The sequence below is a fragment of the Seriola aureovittata genome, chromosome 18, assembly GCF_021018895.1.
Source record: "Seriola aureovittata isolate HTS-2021-v1 ecotype China chromosome 18, ASM2101889v1, whole genome shotgun sequence".
Classification (NCBI taxonomy): Eukaryota; Metazoa; Chordata; class Actinopteri; order Carangiformes; family Carangidae; genus Seriola; species Seriola aureovittata.
Window position 1 is genome coordinate 23,170,599 of NC_079381.1, and position 17,430 is coordinate 23,188,028.

General features: G+C 38.7%; 3 protein-coding genes across 4 annotated transcripts; 2 read left to right on the plus strand and 1 right to left on the minus strand.

The window, feature by feature from the left end:
- Window positions 1-249: 249 nt before the first annotated feature.
- Window positions 250-2,828, plus strand: LOC130186290 (peptidyl-prolyl cis-trans isomerase-like). 2 transcript variants are annotated; one of them, XM_056403267.1, is made up of 7 exons: window positions 250-482; window positions 580-693; window positions 1,119-1,281; window positions 1,794-1,824; window positions 2,030-2,118; window positions 2,231-2,403; window positions 2,504-2,828. In XM_056403267.1, the coding sequence occupies exons 3-7, from the start codon at window positions 1,213-1,215 to the stop codon at window positions 2,634-2,636; spliced, it is 495 nt and encodes a 164-aa protein (XP_056259242.1). In that variant the 5' UTR covers window positions 250-482; window positions 580-693; window positions 1,119-1,212; the 3' UTR covers window positions 2,637-2,828. The 2 variants fall into 2 exon arrangements, with proteins under 2 accessions (XP_056259242.1, XP_056259241.1); XM_056403266.1 differs by having other exon boundaries at window positions 1,178-1,281.
- Window positions 2,829-3,863: 1,035 nt separating this feature from the next.
- On the plus strand, window positions 3,864-6,982 carry LOC130186460 (peptidyl-prolyl cis-trans isomerase-like). Its single transcript, XM_056403612.1, has 5 exons — window positions 3,864-4,024; window positions 4,972-5,002; window positions 6,172-6,260; window positions 6,373-6,545; window positions 6,646-6,982. The coding sequence occupies exons 1-5, from the start codon at window positions 3,956-3,958 to the stop codon at window positions 6,776-6,778; spliced, it is 495 nt and encodes a 164-aa protein (XP_056259587.1). The 5' UTR covers window positions 3,864-3,955; the 3' UTR covers window positions 6,779-6,982.
- Window positions 6,983-7,873: 891 nt separating this feature from the next.
- LOC130186459 (dual specificity protein phosphatase 26) lies at window positions 7,874-16,534 on the minus strand. Its single transcript, XM_056403611.1, has 4 exons — window positions 16,107-16,534; window positions 15,660-15,843; window positions 14,683-14,894; window positions 7,874-13,846 (listed from the first exon to the last, which is right to left on the minus strand). The coding sequence occupies exons 2-4, from the start codon at window positions 15,836-15,838 to the stop codon at window positions 13,635-13,637; spliced, it is 603 nt and encodes a 200-aa protein (XP_056259586.1). The 5' UTR covers window positions 15,839-15,843; window positions 16,107-16,534; the 3' UTR covers window positions 7,874-13,634.
- Between the last annotated feature and the right edge of the window lie 896 nt (window positions 16,535-17,430).

Genomic DNA, 17,430 nt, shown 5'->3' on the forward strand with positions numbered 1-17,430 from the left:
GTGCACCGTGACACAACATCACATCGTTCACCTAGCTTTAGGCACTTATTGAAGCTGTGACAAAACAACAACAGACATTATTTATGGCACATTATTTGTCGTGTTAACACAAAACAAGCGATTTGTAATGAATGTTCTTTGCTCCAGAAGAGACTGTAACTTGTGAAGAAGAAGAATCTACCACTTACAAATTAAAAGTTGAAATAATAAGTCATAAAACGCACATCCATATAACCATTAGCTTAATGTGGCTAATGATAGCTAGTGCTTGTAAACTTCAACTTACAGCTGGGTTTATTGACAAAGTGCTACTGTCATCTTGGCTCTTAACTCAAGCTGAGCGAATATTTTCACTGTATTTTCAGTTGACTGGTAGTTTGCTGGTAGTTTGCTGGTAGTTTGCTGGTAGTACTGGCAGCACTTCCAGGTGGTTCACCCCCTTGATTAAGACTTGGACCAAAGAAAAGAGTTAAAAACAACAGGTCAGGAGTACATATATTGATATACCATCCTAATTTGTAATTGTAAATATTAAAATATATTTATTATAACTCGAAGAATCTTGTGATACAATTTCAGACACCCCTAAAGTGGACCATACCATTTTTTAACCGTTAATAGAACATCGAGCCTCGCGACCGTCAGTGGCGCGCTTCCGGAACTCTCTGCTCCCGCCCTTCGCTCAGACACTAAGTAAGTAGCAGTAGCTAACTATCTAGCTTGTTTAATACACTTTAAATTTAATAGTTTCTAAATTAGCTTGTGTCAAGTATCTACGGATGAACGCTGTTGTTAGGAGGTTTCTAACTTTAGCCTGACGTTCCAGTTTAGCTAACTTAATGTTAGCTAGTTCCTGACTTTTGCTGAAAGTTACAGTTTAGCTAACTTAATGTTAGCTAGCTGATAACAGCTTTTCATTTTTAATGTTGGATTGGCATTGAATTCCTAATTTAAAATGTCATATATGATCTAATTGTAGCAAATACTGGTGCTCAATCATGAACAGTGAGACAGTGGAGGATTAGTTGTTTTAGAGATGTGTTTTGATATAAATATAGAGTTTATTATTTAATTTTAATAGTCTTTTGTATGTCTATGGTACTCAATACTAATTTTAGGTGAGTTGGATTCTGACTCCTGTGTAACCGAGTTCTTTCATTTGGCTGGTTTGCACCAGAGTAACCATCTGATCAGATACAACCGTTTATAAACATGGGAAACCCCAAAGTTTTCTTTGACATGGCCATTGATGACTGTCCCATTGGCAGGATTATAATGGAGGTAAGACACATCTCTTTAACATTTATCACTTCAGTTAAATTCATTTTTCGATATGGCCAGTTTAAGGTTTAAATTCGGCTTTTGCATCCATTTATACGATTTGTAAAACGGCTGAAGCTTTGACATGTTTCAGTGCATCAAGTTCTCCAGTGCAACTTTCAAGGCTTCTATTATGGCTTCATTTTTTATACCTCAGTCTGTTTTATCTTGATATTGTATGTCTAATTGCATAAAGAACAAATTGCACAAAACGGTCCTGGTCTGGAAACACCTAGTAGCAGCAGCAGCACAGCTAGTCAGAGCAGATGCAAGTGCAGTTCTAATAATGAGCAGGTCAGGCTGGAAATCAGTGGAGATGCAGCTTTTGTGATGTGTTGATTGGATAAAAGACATATTGATAAGTCATGTTTGGGTTCGGGAAATTATAATGGACAATATTTAATATTTTCTGAGGTTTTACCACATACATCGGTGTTGCATTTTCCACTTATGTGAATCTCTGTGTTTTGCAGCTTCGGGCCGATGTGGTCCCAAAGACTGCAGGTAGGTGAGCTGGTAAATAAAGAAGAAAGCCTAACTACTAAGCTTCTGCTCAGACTTTGCCTCTAAATAAAGTGCTCCACACCCCCCCCCCCCCCCCCCCCCCCCCCCCGAGACCTCTGCTGTAAAGTGATAATTAATGCTTATTATTGGTGATATGAAACTAGAGTTCTTTGTATTTGAGGAATCACAGTGTCTTTCTTTACAGAAAATTTCCGTGCTTTGTGCACCGGAGAGAAAGGTTTTGGCTACAAGGGCTCCTCGTTTCACCGTGTCATCCCTGGTTTCATGTGCCAGGTACAGTTAAGGGATTAGTCCTGTTTCTTGTTTTCACAAGTTTACACTTAACCTCTCCAAACAGGTTTATGGCTGCTGTTGCCACATGTGCTGATTCTACTTTGTATTGCAGGGTGGGGACTTTACCAAACACAATGGGACTGGAGGCAAATCCATCTATGGAGAGAAGTTTGCTGATGAGAATTTCCAGCTGAAACACGGCGGCATGGGGACACTGTCCATGGCTAATGCTGGGCCCAACACCAACGGATCCCAGTTCTTCATCTGCACAGCAAAAACTTCCTGGTGAGCTCCACTTTGACTCGGCTGCACTCAGGTGTAGTCAGAAGCGTTGTCTGGTTTCAGATGTTGGTATCACATACTAATCAGCTCCTGTTCTTTCTAGGCTTGACGGGAAGCACGTGGTGTTTGGCAGCGTTGTGGAGGGCGTTGATGTTGTTAAGAAAATAGAGACCAAAGGCAAAACGAGTGGCGAGACAACAGCAAAGGTTGTCATTGCTGCCTGTGGTGAAATATAACAGAGCAGCTTAGTTCCTTCTGTCTGTTCTCCGATCAGATCCTTCACCATCCTCATCCCAGTTAATCTTTAAAATGAAGCATATCCGTCTTTATTCATTGTGTAATATTCTGAACCCTCCAGTCTGTCCTTTAAGGATCACATTTGTTAACAATATCTGAATAACGTGTTAGTAAAGCAACTTGAAAGCTTGGCTTTGTGTAAGTCCTCTCATTTTGTATAAGTGTAATTAAAGTTTTAATTAAATCACAACAATAGAATTTAATTAACACCAGTGGAAATAAAACAAGTGAATATTTATCAAGTGCTCTAACAACAGGGTTTCATTTTTTATTATTGCAGTTGATACTTTTCCCCACGAGAGATCATTATAGGCGTTCACTCAAATGGTAATTACTGTAACTGGAATTATTAAGGTGTGTTTGTCATAAATCTTCCTGTTTTTTTAGTTTTCAGCAGCAGCACTGGTGATTTACAATAATGTATCTAATAATATTTAATTTAGATAATTTTATAATTTAAAACTCACAAGAGTCATTTTTCTGCATAGTCAGTACTCTTACTTTTAATACTTACATAATACGTACATTTTTCTAATACTTTGTACTTAATGCAGGAATTGTGGTGGAGTATTTTTATATTGTGATACTGGTACATTGACTTAAGAAGTACTTCTTCACTCACTGAGGAACAGTTTCCAAATTAATGTACCGAGTTATTTTTTTTACCACAGCTGTCAGAACAGATGATCAGTTATTATATAGTAAATGTACTTTAAGTAAAAAATAAGGTTTTAGAGAGAGTAGACAACCTATATGAACATCTTATAAAAAACTAATTTTATTTCATAAAACAATTAAGCAAATTTTTTAGTTGCTGTGATGCACTTTATCAGATATTTCCTGAGAAAAAAAGGTAACTACCCACATACACTTGATGTAACTACCTCACTTTTTTCCCAATGGGAGCCGAATGAGCCTCACCCTTTATTTTAGGTGTGTTGGATTACTACACCTCTGTGCCTCAGGTCTTTCATTTTGCCGGTTTGCACCAGAGAAACCATCTGCTCCCTAAAGCGGGTTGCCCTGGATTCATCAAACCAACCGATACTTTTAATCACATAAGCCCGCCCATCTTCATTCCTATTGGTCGGTTTTTTTGAGGCTTTCAGAAGGACGGGGCTCTGATTGGCTGCGCGCCGCCTTTACGTCTGCGGTGCTCAGAGCCATATAAACAGACCTGAACAGATCCAGAGTCTGACGCGTTTGTCTACAATTCATTCATGTGTGGATTTTACATCAGATCCAACCGTTTATAAACATGGGAAACCCCAAAGTTTTCTTTGACATGGCCATCGGAGAATCTCCCGTTGGCAGGATTGTAATGGAGGTAAGACACATCTCAGAATATTTATTTTAACATTTACCACCTCTGTTAAATTCATTTTTAGATATGGTCAGTTTAAGGATTAAATTCGACTTTTACATCCATTTATACGATTTGTAAAAAGGGCTGAAGCTTTGACAGATGTTGCAGTGCATCAAGTTCTCCAGTGCAGCTTCCAAGGCTCCTATTATGGCTTCATTTTTTTTTTAATATACCTCATTCTGTTTTATCTTGATATAATATGTCTAATTGCACAAAGAACTAAATAAATCCCACACAAGTTGCACAAAACGGTCCTGGTCTGGTGGAAACACCGAGCAGCAGCAGCTAGTCAGAGCAGATGAGAGTGCAGTTCCAGTAATGAGCAGCTCAGGCTGGAAATCAGTGGAGAAGCAGCTTTTCTGATATGTTGATTGGACAAACAAGACATACTGATAAGTCACGTTGGGCTTTGGGAAATTATAATGGACAATAATCAATATTTTATGAGGTTTTATTTATTGTAAGATGAGATGATGCCTTACTGATTCCCAGAGGGGAAAGAAGTATCTAAAATGAAAATAATTAGAGAAATATCAATAAACATACAGTACCTCCAACCAGTGTTGTAAAAACTCATAGTGCAGTGCTGTTGCAGGAAAGTCAGCAAAGTATATATATATATATATATATATATATGTAAGAGTAATATGATACCAACTGCAGAATGGTATATAAAACGATTGAGTAGTGATACTTAGTATTTGTCTGTATTAATAGTAGTATAATATATTACAACAGGCCTGAAGTCATGTTAAGTGTTATCATCTGTGTGTTGTTGCTGCTGTTTCCAAAGGTTTATCTTGCAGTGTATCTCACATTTCCTTGCTGACTGATCATTATATGTCAAACCACCACATCATGCTTCTGCTGTTGCATTTTCCAATTATGTAAATCTCTGTGTTTTGCAGCTTCGGGCCGATGTGGTCCCAAAGACTGCAGGTAGGGGGGCTGGAAAATAAAGAGGAAAGACTCAAAGTGCAACTACAGAGCTTCTGCTCAGGCTTTGCTCACACACCCAACATACTGTTGGGTCATGTTTGGTGGAGGAAAATATGCATTACCAATAATCCTTGAATGCAAATTGAAGCTATATATGGATCGAGACTGTGAATGAGGCGTTGATCAAAAGAGCCAGAATAACCAGTCCAGCCTGAACAGCCAATGAATGTAAACAGTGATACGAGGCGATTTGCTATGAGTGTTACCACTGTTATGAAAAGTAACGAGAAGGGAAAGAGCTCGTCTTTGCTTGAAATCTCCTGGTATTGATCATTTCCACCTCATGACAGCTGTAGACAAGTGGTTAACAGTAATATATCAGCAGCTCTTTCTGACAAACGTTATGCAACTTCCACGGAGAAAAACCTGCATGATGCATTACTGACTGCCTTTGATTCTGTCCCACATCGCCATTGTTAGTCATATGACCTCATTTATACTCAGTGTGTGCAATAACAAAATGCCCTTTGGAGAACGCTTCCAAGGGAATGAGGGAGGACATGATCGAGCATGAGCTCAAGCTCGAGCATGTCCTGACTTTACTTGAGTTTTTCTTTTCTACTTGATTTATAGTAGATTTCTGGAATTTGTTCTCAACTGTTTTATAATTGGTTCATTTTAACTTCAGCTTCTATGTGAATACAAAATATTCCTCTTTTGTTAACAGTTTTGGTTACTTCGCATTTGTGTATGTTGTGTTTTTATCTTCTTACTTCAGTGCACCTATCAGGGTTCAACATTATTTGAATCAGGATCTGATGACAGTGGTGGGTTGTGTGTTTATGCTCCCAGCAGACTCGTCTGCAGGAAGAAAAGGAAATAGGAGAAATGTGCAGTTGTCCAGGAATACAACCTCAGAAGCATAACTTTGTGAAGCAATATGAGAAAGATTAGCTGTTCAGCATCAGAGTAATATTAAATTTATTGATGAAAAAATAAGAAATAAAGTGCTCCACAGCCCCCCCCCCCCCCCCCCCCCCCTATGAGAGAACAACCTCGGGTGGTGTGACTTTGAGACCTCTGCTGTAAAGTGATAATTAATGCTTATTATTGGTGATATGAAACTAGAGTTTTTTGTATTTGAGGAATCACAGTGTCTTTCTTTACAGAAAATTTCCGTGCTTTGTGCACCGGAGAGAAAGGTTTTGGCTACAAGGGCTCCTCGTTTCACCGTGTCATCCCTGGTTTCATGTGCCAGGTACAGTTAAGGGATTAGTCCTGTGTCTTGTTTTCACAAGTTTACACTTAACCTCTCCAAACAGGTTTATGGCTGCTGTTGCCACATGTGCTGATTCTACTTTGTATTGCAGGGTGGGGACTTTACCAAACACAATGGGACTGGAGGCAAATCCATCTATGGAGAGAAGTTTGCTGATGAGAATTTCCAGCTGAAACACGGCGGCATGGGGACACTGTCCATGGCTAATGCTGGGCCCAACACCAACGGATCCCAGTTCTTCATCTGCACAGCAAAAACTTCCTGGTGAGCTCCACTTTGACTCGGCTGCACTCAGGTGTAGTCAGAAGCGTTGTCTGGTTTCAGATGTTGGTATCACATACTAATCAGCTCCTGTTCTTTCTAGGCTTGACGGGAAGCACGTGGTGTTTGGCAGCGTTGTGGAGGGCGTTGATGTTGTTAAGGAAATAGAAACGTTTGGCTCCAAAAGCGGCAAGACAAGAGAAAAGGTTGTCATTGCTGACTGTGGTGAAATATAACAGAGCAGCTTAGTTCCTTCTGTCTGTTCTCCGATCAGATCCTTCACCATCCTCATCCCAGTTAATCTTTAAAATGGAGCATATCCGTCTTTATTCATTGTGTAATATTCTGAACCCTCCAGTCTGTCCTTTAAGGATCACATTTGTTAACAATATCTGAATAAAATAATGATGATGGTGTAAATAAAACAACCTGAAAGCCTGGCTTTGTGTAGGTCCTGTCATTCTGTATAAGTGTAAGTAAAGTTTTAATTAATCACAACAATAGAATTTGATTAATCCCAGTGGAATCAAAAAAAGTGAATGTTTATCAAGTGCTCTAACAACAGGGTTTTATTTTCTATTATTGCAGTTAATACATTTAACCACCAGATGTCATCATATGCATTAATTTAAGAGGTAATTATTACTAAGGTGTGTTCATTTTCAGTGGTGATTTAATCTTAGATGCAAAAGTCAAATTACAGGAACTCACATGAGGTGATTTCCCTTAAAACTAAGAAAGCAAAGAATACTTAAAGAAATAATAAATAATACTGAATAATTATAAATGTATACATATACCATTTGGCCATAAGACATTTGAGAGAATTACTTAGAGAAAATCAAAGGTGACAGGGAGGGAGGAATGACTACATCAATGCTCTTGACTAAACTATCTCAAAACAAGGTCCAATTAAAAGCCATTATGGAGCTTTCAATCATATAATAATCTTTATGGCAATAAATACTAAAAACAACAATTCTATTTAATGTTGGAGTAAGAACGAATATTAAACAAACACCAATAAAATAAAATAAAATTCAGTTTCTAAATGAATCTTTATGCGAGAATGTCGTGGCAGCTGCTGTTTCCAACGTCAAGAACGAACTCTGAAACTCAATTTATAAGAAGGAGGAGAAGTCCTTATAGCAGCTCAGAAAAATGGAAATTTAAACATCCACATCTACAATTTCATGATCTTCGTCAGCATTTCCAACTGGCAAACGCTGATGAAGATCATGTGGTGTGACTGAAAGCTCTAGGCTGGCCTTGAGGCATCTCTTTAGTATGAACTTGTGGACTAAAAACAAAAAGAAATACAGTACAACAGCTCTGAGAGAATTTTTATTTATTTATTTCTGACTAAGTACAGAATTTATCAAAACAAAGTTATCAATGCTCAGTGTTGTACACAATAAAAACATCGAAACAAAAGTCTAAAAACCAATTTAAAGTAGACAGATTAAGGCATCAACATCTCCTTTGCCAGTTTCTCCTTCAAAGAGAGTGATAATAAATAAATTCAAAAGAATTCAAGTTCCCTATAGAAAGGTATCTGTAAGAAAACGGAGATAATATAAGAGAATATAAACAGGAACTGAGACCAACGTACGACCGACCACAGCACAGTAAAACCACAAGTACAAAACATACAGATCCAATACAGCAAAGGTAAAGATCACAATAGTTGGAGAGGACCCGTCCTGTAATTTTCCACTTTGTTTTATAAGATTCATAATAAAGGCAGATTCTGCTGTCAACAGGACATCATGGTGTAGTATAACAGAGAGTTGTAGTAAAGGAGGTTTCTGTTTTCCTGACACAAACTGTAACAAGAGAAGATTTTTGACAGGCTGATTCTGGACTTGAGCAGGGAGTCACAGCTGGTCTGGCTCTGTCCAAAGTTTCAAAAATGGCTACCAATATCTCCCAAGTGATGGTTTGTAAATCAGTAAAAATCCAGTCCTAGCTCTGGGCTGCATGTACAAAGAGTTGAGGTTGTGGCGTCTTCTTTATCACCTTTCTAAAGCCAAATAGTTCAGTTTCAATGATGAGTTTATCTGCTACAACATAAGCTGCAATAGTTAGCATGCCCAGCTAGCTATATATTAATGTGGGGAGACGCTACAAAAGCCCCATTGATAAGTAAAAAGTTAGTATTTCTGCACCGTGTGGGAACCAGAGATACTATATCAGAGTTCAGGGTCAGGTTGGGCTCTGTCCTGTCTGAAGAAGATAACATCCCCATCCTCCACACCTTTTCTCTTGCATTACTGAAACATATTGTATGAACAATAAAACATAAATCTAACCTCTGTCCCAGATTGCAAAATTATTCTGGCGAATACTCGGGCCACATATTGTATTTCCTCCGGCTCTGTACATGGCCAGTTCCTCGGCCCACACACGGCCCACATATAGCATGACTGTCAGATGTTACTTCCACATCTGGACCAATTCTGGCACACACACAAACAGGATTATGTTAGATTGAAATTACATTTTAATTATATTTTTAGCTATAAGCTATAAACTGTACTAGAGCTGAGCTGCAACACAAGAAAAATGCTTTTCCTTTATTTCTGGACCTTTTACATGGAGCATCAACTAGTGCGGATGTTGACTTTTGTGAATTTAGTTTCCCTTGTTAAACATAATATGATGTTGTTTTGTTTTTTCTGTTTTTTGAAATATTTTGTTTTAAAACAAGTCAGCTGGAAACTTTCAAAAATCCGCAGAGAACTAAGTAGCTAGTTAGCTACAGCTGTTAAAAGCTGTTGACGAGAGGTTGTTCTTCTTTACTTCCGTGTGAAATTAAAAAATCCTCTGCTTTATTTTGAACTTTGGACAGAGCGAGTCTAACTGTTTACCCCTGCTTCTGGTCGCTACGCTAAGCTAAGCTAACTGCCTCCCAGCTCCATACTTACAACGCAGACATGAGAGTGGTATTGTAATCCAAAAATGTCAAACTATACCTTTTAATAGCCACAGACTGTACAAATTCACAAATTCAGCTTTTTATGTACATTTTTTTTTCCACTTTTGAGAGAGTCGCTCACCTCTGACCTCACCTGAACTTCATCATGGTGGCGTTGAAACAGCACGGACGAAGACCACAAGTCACAACAAATACGTTTCAAACAGAATACTTGAGGTAATCATTAATAACACACACAAGGGTATTTGAAAAGCTGGTTTAAAATTCAGCATTGGTGTTTTTCACTAGCATGAGAGCACAAGCCTCATTTAACACCAAGACAAAAGAGCAGACTTTGCAATACAGCACTGAACACTGTGCACTCTCCTGTCATCCAGGCAGTTGGTAGCTTTTGCAATGGCACATTTGTGGTACTGTCTCCCACTGCACGTCTATCCTAAGTGCTTATTGTGCTGGCATATTAAACTATCACTGAGAGTACTACTCTGGACAGCTAACAGTCACTGTAAAGTTGAAGTGATACACCAGACTGGAAGTTCAATAGCCTTGTTAGAGTGCAACGTTGAGTCAAAAGCCCCATTCGGACTGGATTCATTCAGGGGAGGTGGGGTGATTTTAATCCAAATCCGTAGTGTGAGTAATGTTTCACCCCAACGCAGCAATAATTACTGCTGAAATTACCTCCTTTTTTTCTGTAAACTGGGTGGTCCTCCTGTAATTTCAGACACAAGGTGATCACTGAGTTTTTTCCGCACTTACTGGTTTTTCTTTACCTTTTTTTTGTTTTTTTATCAGCACATTCGGAAATTTGATTTGTGTGAAAATGTACTCTAAGTGTGTTTGCTACTGTGATAGATGGAAACAGGCTAACTAAAGGTCTATTAGGGAAACCAAATAACAATAGAAAGCAAACAAACAAACAAAAAAAGATCAAGTTGTCTGTTGTAATGTCAGCTACAGGTAGAGCTTATATTTGTCTACATTTTAGTAAATTGTCATTCGCAGGAAACTTAAAAATGACTTTATTCTCATGCAAGTTCTGAAACATTTTTTTCCAATGATTTCTAAGCAGATTTATGGACGTTTACTCTGGATGGACATCAGAGATAATGACATCCTGGGGAAGTATAAGGCTTTTTAACAAGCATCTCTTTGGAAATGATGATGTAGACACCCACGGTCTGGAAAACTGTGTTTCAGTGTGGACGTAGCCTAAGCCACTGAATGAAATCACTATGTGTGTCATGTCTCTGTGTTCAGATCTGAGTAAAGTACGACACCTAGACCGAGAGCAATTTGTGACGAAAAATTCACCTCACGTAGTATCTTTGCCTCACCTTCAACTCTCTGGCGCCCCCCTGTGGAGGATTCTACCTTTCTCTTTTAGCTTTGTCCGGCTAAATGTCCCCGTCTGCTACAGACCATATCCTGGAATGAGTTAAATTACGGAGGAGCACAGTGAATATTTCATTCCCCACCTTCCCCTTTGTCCTTAGTCCCGTCAGAATGGGCTTAAGTCTGTAGTTACTGGATGAACATCAGATCATCACACACAAGATATCAAATAAAATAAAAGTCAAGAAGGATTTCAAATACATTGGACTGAAACTATACATTGAACTTATTCAACACCCAGTTGAAAACAAAAAAAACATATTATACCGTACACTGTCTGTTGCTATGCACAAACTCACCACGGATAATAAGTGTATACAGAGTGTGACAATACCGTAATATTATAATCAACGGGCTACATAACTGTGCTGGTTTTAGACCTGGGTTACAACTAGAGTGTGAGTTGTTCAGGGCACTTAATGACACTTGCTGAATGTAAAGAAGTAAGTCAAGGGAAGACCTGCTGAGACTGAAACTATGGGGAAAGAATCACTGAGCAAGAACCGTCTGTCTGAGGGCTGATGTCCCGAGTTCAGCCTCCACATCGTTTACGAAAGAGGGCGGAGCCGATGTTTGGTCAGGGCCAGGTGTGGTCATGTCAGGGCGCCACATTAAAACAAGCCCGGGCCCCTTCTTGAATCCCGACCCTGAGCCATTTCAGTTCTTGTATTTCTATACAGAGGATCAACACTGGCTGATAAGAAGACTGCAGTAGCACTTGGGCTGAAACAAATAGTTGATTGATCGATTAGTTGATTGACTATAAATTAATTGTCAAATGTTTGATTGTAGATTAATAATTAAAAGCTTCTCAAATGTGAGGATTTGCTGCTTTTCTCTGTTTTTTAATACTGCAAATTGAATATATTTGGTTTGTTATTCAGGAATAACAACTAAAAAATATCAAACAACATCCAATTACTGATTTTTAAAGTTTAGGCTCTGGGATACTATGATTGGCATTTTTCACTTTTTTTTTTTGTTGAAAATTTTTAGACTAAACAATTAATCGATTAATCATACAAATATTATACAAATATTCAGCAGATTCTCTGATAAAGACAGTCATCAGTAGCTGCAGCCTTAAATAACACTAACTAGATTTCACTGGTTACACCAGGAGGCAGTGGTCATACTGACTTTAAAGTTTATTTTATCAAAACAAGTGAAAATAATCTGAGCTGAGATTATTTAATATATTTAAAGATCATTTAAAGACTGGAATTATCTTCTTGATACTAGTGCGGCGATCTGAGATAAATACTGTATATACTGAAGGTTTCTAGAAATTTCCTGATACAAGAAAAAAATGCACCAGAGATGAGACTGACTGACTCGTTAATGTTTTTTTTACAGTGCATTAGCAACCGCTGATTATGTAAGAAGTTTTCAAAAAAGCTTTAATTGTTTTATTTTTTTAGTACAGCGGCGAAAAAACAAATTTTCGCGTCTTAATAAGTTTCAGTGGAATGATCTGAAGTTTGATTAAAACTTTATATTTGTTCATGAAGAGACGTAGTTTTCACTAAGTAATCATTTTGGTTTATGACCCTTTACATCCATCTTACTTGAGACTAAAGACCGATCGTCTCGTCTCAGATTTCTTTATTTTGACTGATTATTTTGGGGCATTTAGACCTTGATATTTAATTCCCTGGCAGGATCCAGATCAGGGACAGTGGTTCGTGTCTTAGATCCCAAACTATGTAGCTTTCAGAGACATGAAGAGACTCTGAAGGTTTTTTAAATGCCATAATTATAATAAATAAGTAGTAGAGATGTATTTTTTCTTTTTTCCTGACTTGAAAATCATCTGATGACCATTCTGATTTCTCTTGAACCCACTGGGAGGTCCCCACCCCTAAGTTGGGAACCATTTTTCTAAGCTAATGAAAAACCTCAGGCCCCTCTGGTTCCTAAACGTGAACTTCTGTTTATCATGTTATTATTTGTATATGTTATTGTGGAGTCTTCCTGGTGTGAATGGAGGATCTAGGCCTGGTCACACCAGAGAGCAGAGGAACGTGTAGCTGTCGAGGCTCGGAGACGCAGGACTCGTTAATCCGGGCGAACAGGCTCGCCGGCCGGGAACATCAGTCACAGCGGTTCCCTGAGCTTCTTTCTATTGTCTCTTTGATTTGCCATTTACTCCGCTGGCATTATGTTCTTAGAATTACATAACTTAATTAAAAATTACATAACTTAATTTAAAAAAAAGCTACTGAAGAGGGAAAAACAAAACAGAGTAGGTTGAACTGGAAGGTGACTGATAGCTCACAGCTTGCCAGTCGGCAAAGGTGCATTTTTACCATATGACATTAATGGATTTTGCTACAAGGATTCTGCTGTTTTAATTGCTGGTGTGGACAGAGCTAGATTCTCATATGTTTTAAAGTCCCGTAACACAACTACACTGACCAGACTTGATTTTGATGAATTATTCTCTGGGCCGAGGGTGTTCTCTGGCAGCGAACATGTGGCCACACCCCTTATCTTAAAGAATATGGGCCTCACTGGAGACGTTTACCTTCCAGTGCTAACGCTGTGTCAGAGGCTGTAGGACTAAACAGACACAGTATAATAAAAATGAATGAGTGAAGATACTGATATCAGACAAACCCTCCTGTCACCTGTTGCCTCTCAGAGCCACAGTGTCAAACTCCCACAGGTTGCTCCTAACTTGGTCCCAATATCTCCCTCAGTGTGAAACCCGACCGGCTGCTACCTCGGGTCGTGTGTTGTGCTGAGGGGAGGCGTTTTCAGCTCTGCGGCGACGTCTTGCGGCTGTCTCTCAGGATGCCGTCCAGGCCGTTGAGCTGGCGGAGGAAGCCTCGGTTGGGGATGACGCCTCGGTGGTCTTTCACCGTTTTGATGGCCTCCACCAGGGTCAGGTTCTGTCTGATCATCAGGTAGGCCAGAACCAGAGTGGCTGAGCGGCTCACTCCCACAGTGCAGTGGACCAGCACCTTACCTACACGTATACAATAATATGAACTTAAGCCTGCTAGTTCCAGATGTTTTCAGCATGCATTTAATTAAATTAAATAGACAAATTAAAATTAAATAGATTTTAACACTTTGTAACCTTATTTTGAAAGATCCTATATAAATAAAGTTATTATTATTTATATATTATGAGATTTCGATGCTTTGAGATGCATGCTTTATAATTTTTGGTTTTTTGAATGTTTCTAATTTGCCAGGTTAATTAAGCACGTGTGCTCCTATTTAATGTGGTTTCTGGGCAGAAAATTCCTTAATCCGAGACAGTTTCCTCCATTGGGAGAAAATACAAGTAACATTGAAGCTTGAACCTGTAATTCTGCTCCAGGAATATGTAACCTGGCAGCGGAGAGACGGCTTTGAAACAGCATGTAGGAAGATAAAATGTACAGAAAGTGTAAATGTTACAGTATTTTTCAATGGCTTTGGCTCCGTTTTCACAACAGAGATTAAATGTGCAAAACTGTTAATGCAATAAGAGACAAATCTGCACCTGCCACTATTACTGTCATTTTAATGAAATTTTAATGAAATAAAACATTGCTCAGTTTTAGTGTTTTAATGAAGTGTTTGTATTTATTTTATTATGAGGTTTCAAATTAATATTTTTCATTTTATGGATTGACTTCTGCATAAATCATCCTTTTTTGTCTCTTCACTAGTTGGATACTGAAGAAAACGTAGAGGTAAGTTTTACATATCGATCCAAAGCTATTGTAAAATACTTACTTAAAATTTATGAATAAAATGAAAATTAATGACGTGTTTTTAAAGGTTTTAAAGGATCAACATCCACTCACTGACCTCCACTCGTCAGGGCTTTGTGGATGAACTCAGCAGCAGGATAGAAGTTGACGCTCATGTCGAAGGTGGGCGAGTCGTGAGCCTCGATGCCGTGATAGGTGATGTTCATCCCGGCGTAATACTCGGCTCCGCCGCGCCACTTGCTCTGTGCACAGTTGAGGATGTGTGTGATGCCGAGCTTGGCCAGCTCACGCCGATCTGATGCGATGTCTCTGCAGAGGGGAGGAGGAGGAGGACGGAGGTTTTTGACAGTTCACTCATCAGCTGATTGCCACTGCTGTGTCAGGGTGATATGTGTTCGCTTGTGAATGTCACATAACCAAAGGTGGCTGGGTGATGCAGCAACATGTGGATGTTCACATTTGACTACCAGCTTGCTAATTAATGTAAGACTGGTGAAATTCAATAATATAGAATATCACGATATTTCCCGATACGATATAATATACGATACTTTTCATGCTCGGAGCCATATTGTTTTCAGGTTGTCCGTCCGTCCATCTCATTCTTGTGGACACGATATCTCAGTAACGCCTTTAAGGAACTTCTTCAAATTTGACACAAACATTCATTAGGACTCAAGGATGAACTGACACTGACCTTGACCTTTGACCTTTCACACAATGTAGTCTGAAACTAGTCTGAATGGCAGAGGCAGACAACCGCGAGGTACTGCCCTGCTACTGAGTCTGACCATGGTTTCACTGCTTTTCCTTCTTGGCGTGTGACAAATAAAACTTGTGTTTAACGACAACATCGCTTATACCTGAAACATAAAATAAAATGATATAATTCTATTATACGGTTTCACACTTTACCTGAAACTATCATCCAATTGTTTGTTCACACCTTCATCAAAGGTGAGGTAGCATCCATTCTTATTTAAGTTGTTGCTGTTTTTTTCAACCACATTACACAAAGTGAAATGACCCTTGAGAACAGTTAAGGACTAAATAACAACAAGTTATGAAACTCACTGATCTCCAATGTAGAGTCTCGGCCACACTTCGTCCGCGTGGTTACAGGCGGTCTTTCCGGTGTACAGGAGCCGCTCCAGCTCGGACACCGTCAGGTTCGGGGACACGCGCTCGGAGTCTTTTCGGCTCGGAGACCTGGAGCTGCTCCGGGACCGAGAGAACCGGGACATGAACGCCATTTAATCTGAGAGGGGGGGGAGAAAAAAAAACGTCCAGTTTATCTCATAAAATGTAAACACACAACACACACAAGACTAGAATAAAAAATATAATATAATAGAAGACTATTTTGTGGGAATAATTAGGCTTTATTAGATTATGTAACAAATATTTACCTGTAGCTTTATTTTGGTGAACAGATGGGTGCTGGGATTTTCTCAATAAAACAAACAAAAAAACAAAACACACGGACCTAGTGTTCCCGCTCCATCCACATATTTTATTTACCTGTGTTTTCTTTTCTTCCGTGTCTGAGTGGTGCTACAGGGCGAGCTGCTCCGCGGCCATGTTGACTCATTTATTTGCTGTGGGAGGAAGGATGATGGGATGATGAGACGGCTGCTGCTGCTGAGCGTCCACCGGGCATCTTCTCCTCCTTCCACCGCCTCAGCATCCTCTCAACAAGTCCTCAGGCTCCGACGTGTGGCTCCAACAAACATGGCCCCCGGTTGTTTTCACAGCGGTATTTGATTCTGTGTTCACTCATGCAGCTTCGCGGGTTCAGTAACACCGAGCTCTGCTGAGATGGTGGTGGTTATTTTTATATTTACTAGTTAATCATGGTGTCTATGACGTTGGCGTGTTAGTAACTGCCGCTGTTTGTCGCCATCTGCCGGTAGAATGAGGGAATGGTATTAAAAAAAACAAAACTACAAAAAACTACAAAGTCCATCCATTAACTTGTTGATTTTTTTGATTAAATCATCAAATAAATAAATAATCAGATCCTTGATTGAGTTTTGTCCTCACTTTTACCTCCATTCATGTCAAAATAAGATGCCCTCTGTACTGGAGTGTTTACACTCTGCACCACCTGTTTGTCATTGGATATGAACTCAGATGGCAGTTTATTAGGTACACCTGTTGCAGTAATAATAATATATGTAGATGTATAGAATTTCCATATATGAAATAGCCTATATTAATTAATAAAATAAAAACATGTAAAAAATTATAGATAAAATCAATTAGAAATTGGAACAACTTCATATACCCAACACTGCTCCTCAGTCATGTTCATCTTTTATGTTCCAACCATATATTGAACTGACCCCTTCACCTCCCCCCACCACCTTTATAAATAAGAATGAACAGTAACCAGCACACAGCAATTGTGTATGTTCACCTAAAGTAACAGATTAAGTAACCTTACTCAAATTAATAACTTGATGAATAGCTGCATAAATGAATCGTAAGATTTTATAATAATTCAAGTGTTCATTTTGTAAATTCAGCACAAATAGGACACTTCCCTCTAAACTCGCATTTTCCATTATACAACATGAACAACTGCAGAAGGACCCCATAGCCTGTCAATAAATGTGATAATACAGTATTTGATAAGATAGACATGTTTAAAATTGATAAGAAATAAATAAGAAAAACATATATAAACATAGAAACTTTATATAACATTCTATGTGGAACTTATAATCAAGATATGGACAATGGCACTAAAAATAAAAATAAATAAATAAATACAATAAGATAGAATAAGGCTAGATTGAATGCACTCATGTGTTTTCATGTGTTTGCTGTAATATTCAACTGT

What these genes read in the sequence shown, in the direction of transcription:
- LOC130186459 (XM_056403611.1), bottom strand. Translation starts at nt 15,838, where the DNA reads ATGGCGTTCATGTCCCGGTTCTCTCGGTCCCGGAGCAGCTCCAGGTCT. An exon ending in AGACTCTACATTGGAGATCA is followed by an intron (nt 14,895 to 15,659) that starts GTGAGTTTCATA and finishes TCCCCTCTGCAG; the next exon opens with AGACATCGCATCAGATCGGC. An exon ending in CAAAGCCCTGACGAGTGGAG is followed by an intron (nt 13,847 to 14,682) that starts GTCAGTGAGTGG and finishes GTATACGTGTAG; the next exon opens with GTAAGGTGCTGGTCCACTGC.
- LOC130186460 (XM_056403612.1), top strand. Translation starts at nt 3,956, where the DNA reads ATGGGAAACCCCAAAGTTTTCTTTGACATGGCCATCGGAGAATCTCCC. An exon ending in TTGGCAGGATTGTAATGGAG is followed by an intron (nt 4,025 to 4,971) that starts GTAAGACACATC and finishes TGTGTTTTGCAG; the next exon opens with CTTCGGGCCGATGTGGTCCC. An exon ending in TGTGGTCCCAAAGACTGCAG is followed by an intron (nt 5,003 to 6,171) that starts GTAGGGGGGCTG and finishes CTTTCTTTACAG; the next exon opens with AAAATTTCCGTGCTTTGTGC.
- LOC130186290 (XM_056403267.1), top strand. Translation starts at nt 1,213, where the DNA reads ATGGGAAACCCCAAAGTTTTCTTTGACATGGCCATTGATGACTGTCCC. An exon ending in TTGGCAGGATTATAATGGAG is followed by an intron (nt 1,282 to 1,793) that starts GTAAGACACATC and finishes TGTGTTTTGCAG; the next exon opens with CTTCGGGCCGATGTGGTCCC. An exon ending in TCCCTGGTTTCATGTGCCAG is followed by an intron (nt 2,119 to 2,230) that starts GTACAGTTAAGG and finishes TTTGTATTGCAG; the next exon opens with GGTGGGGACTTTACCAAACA.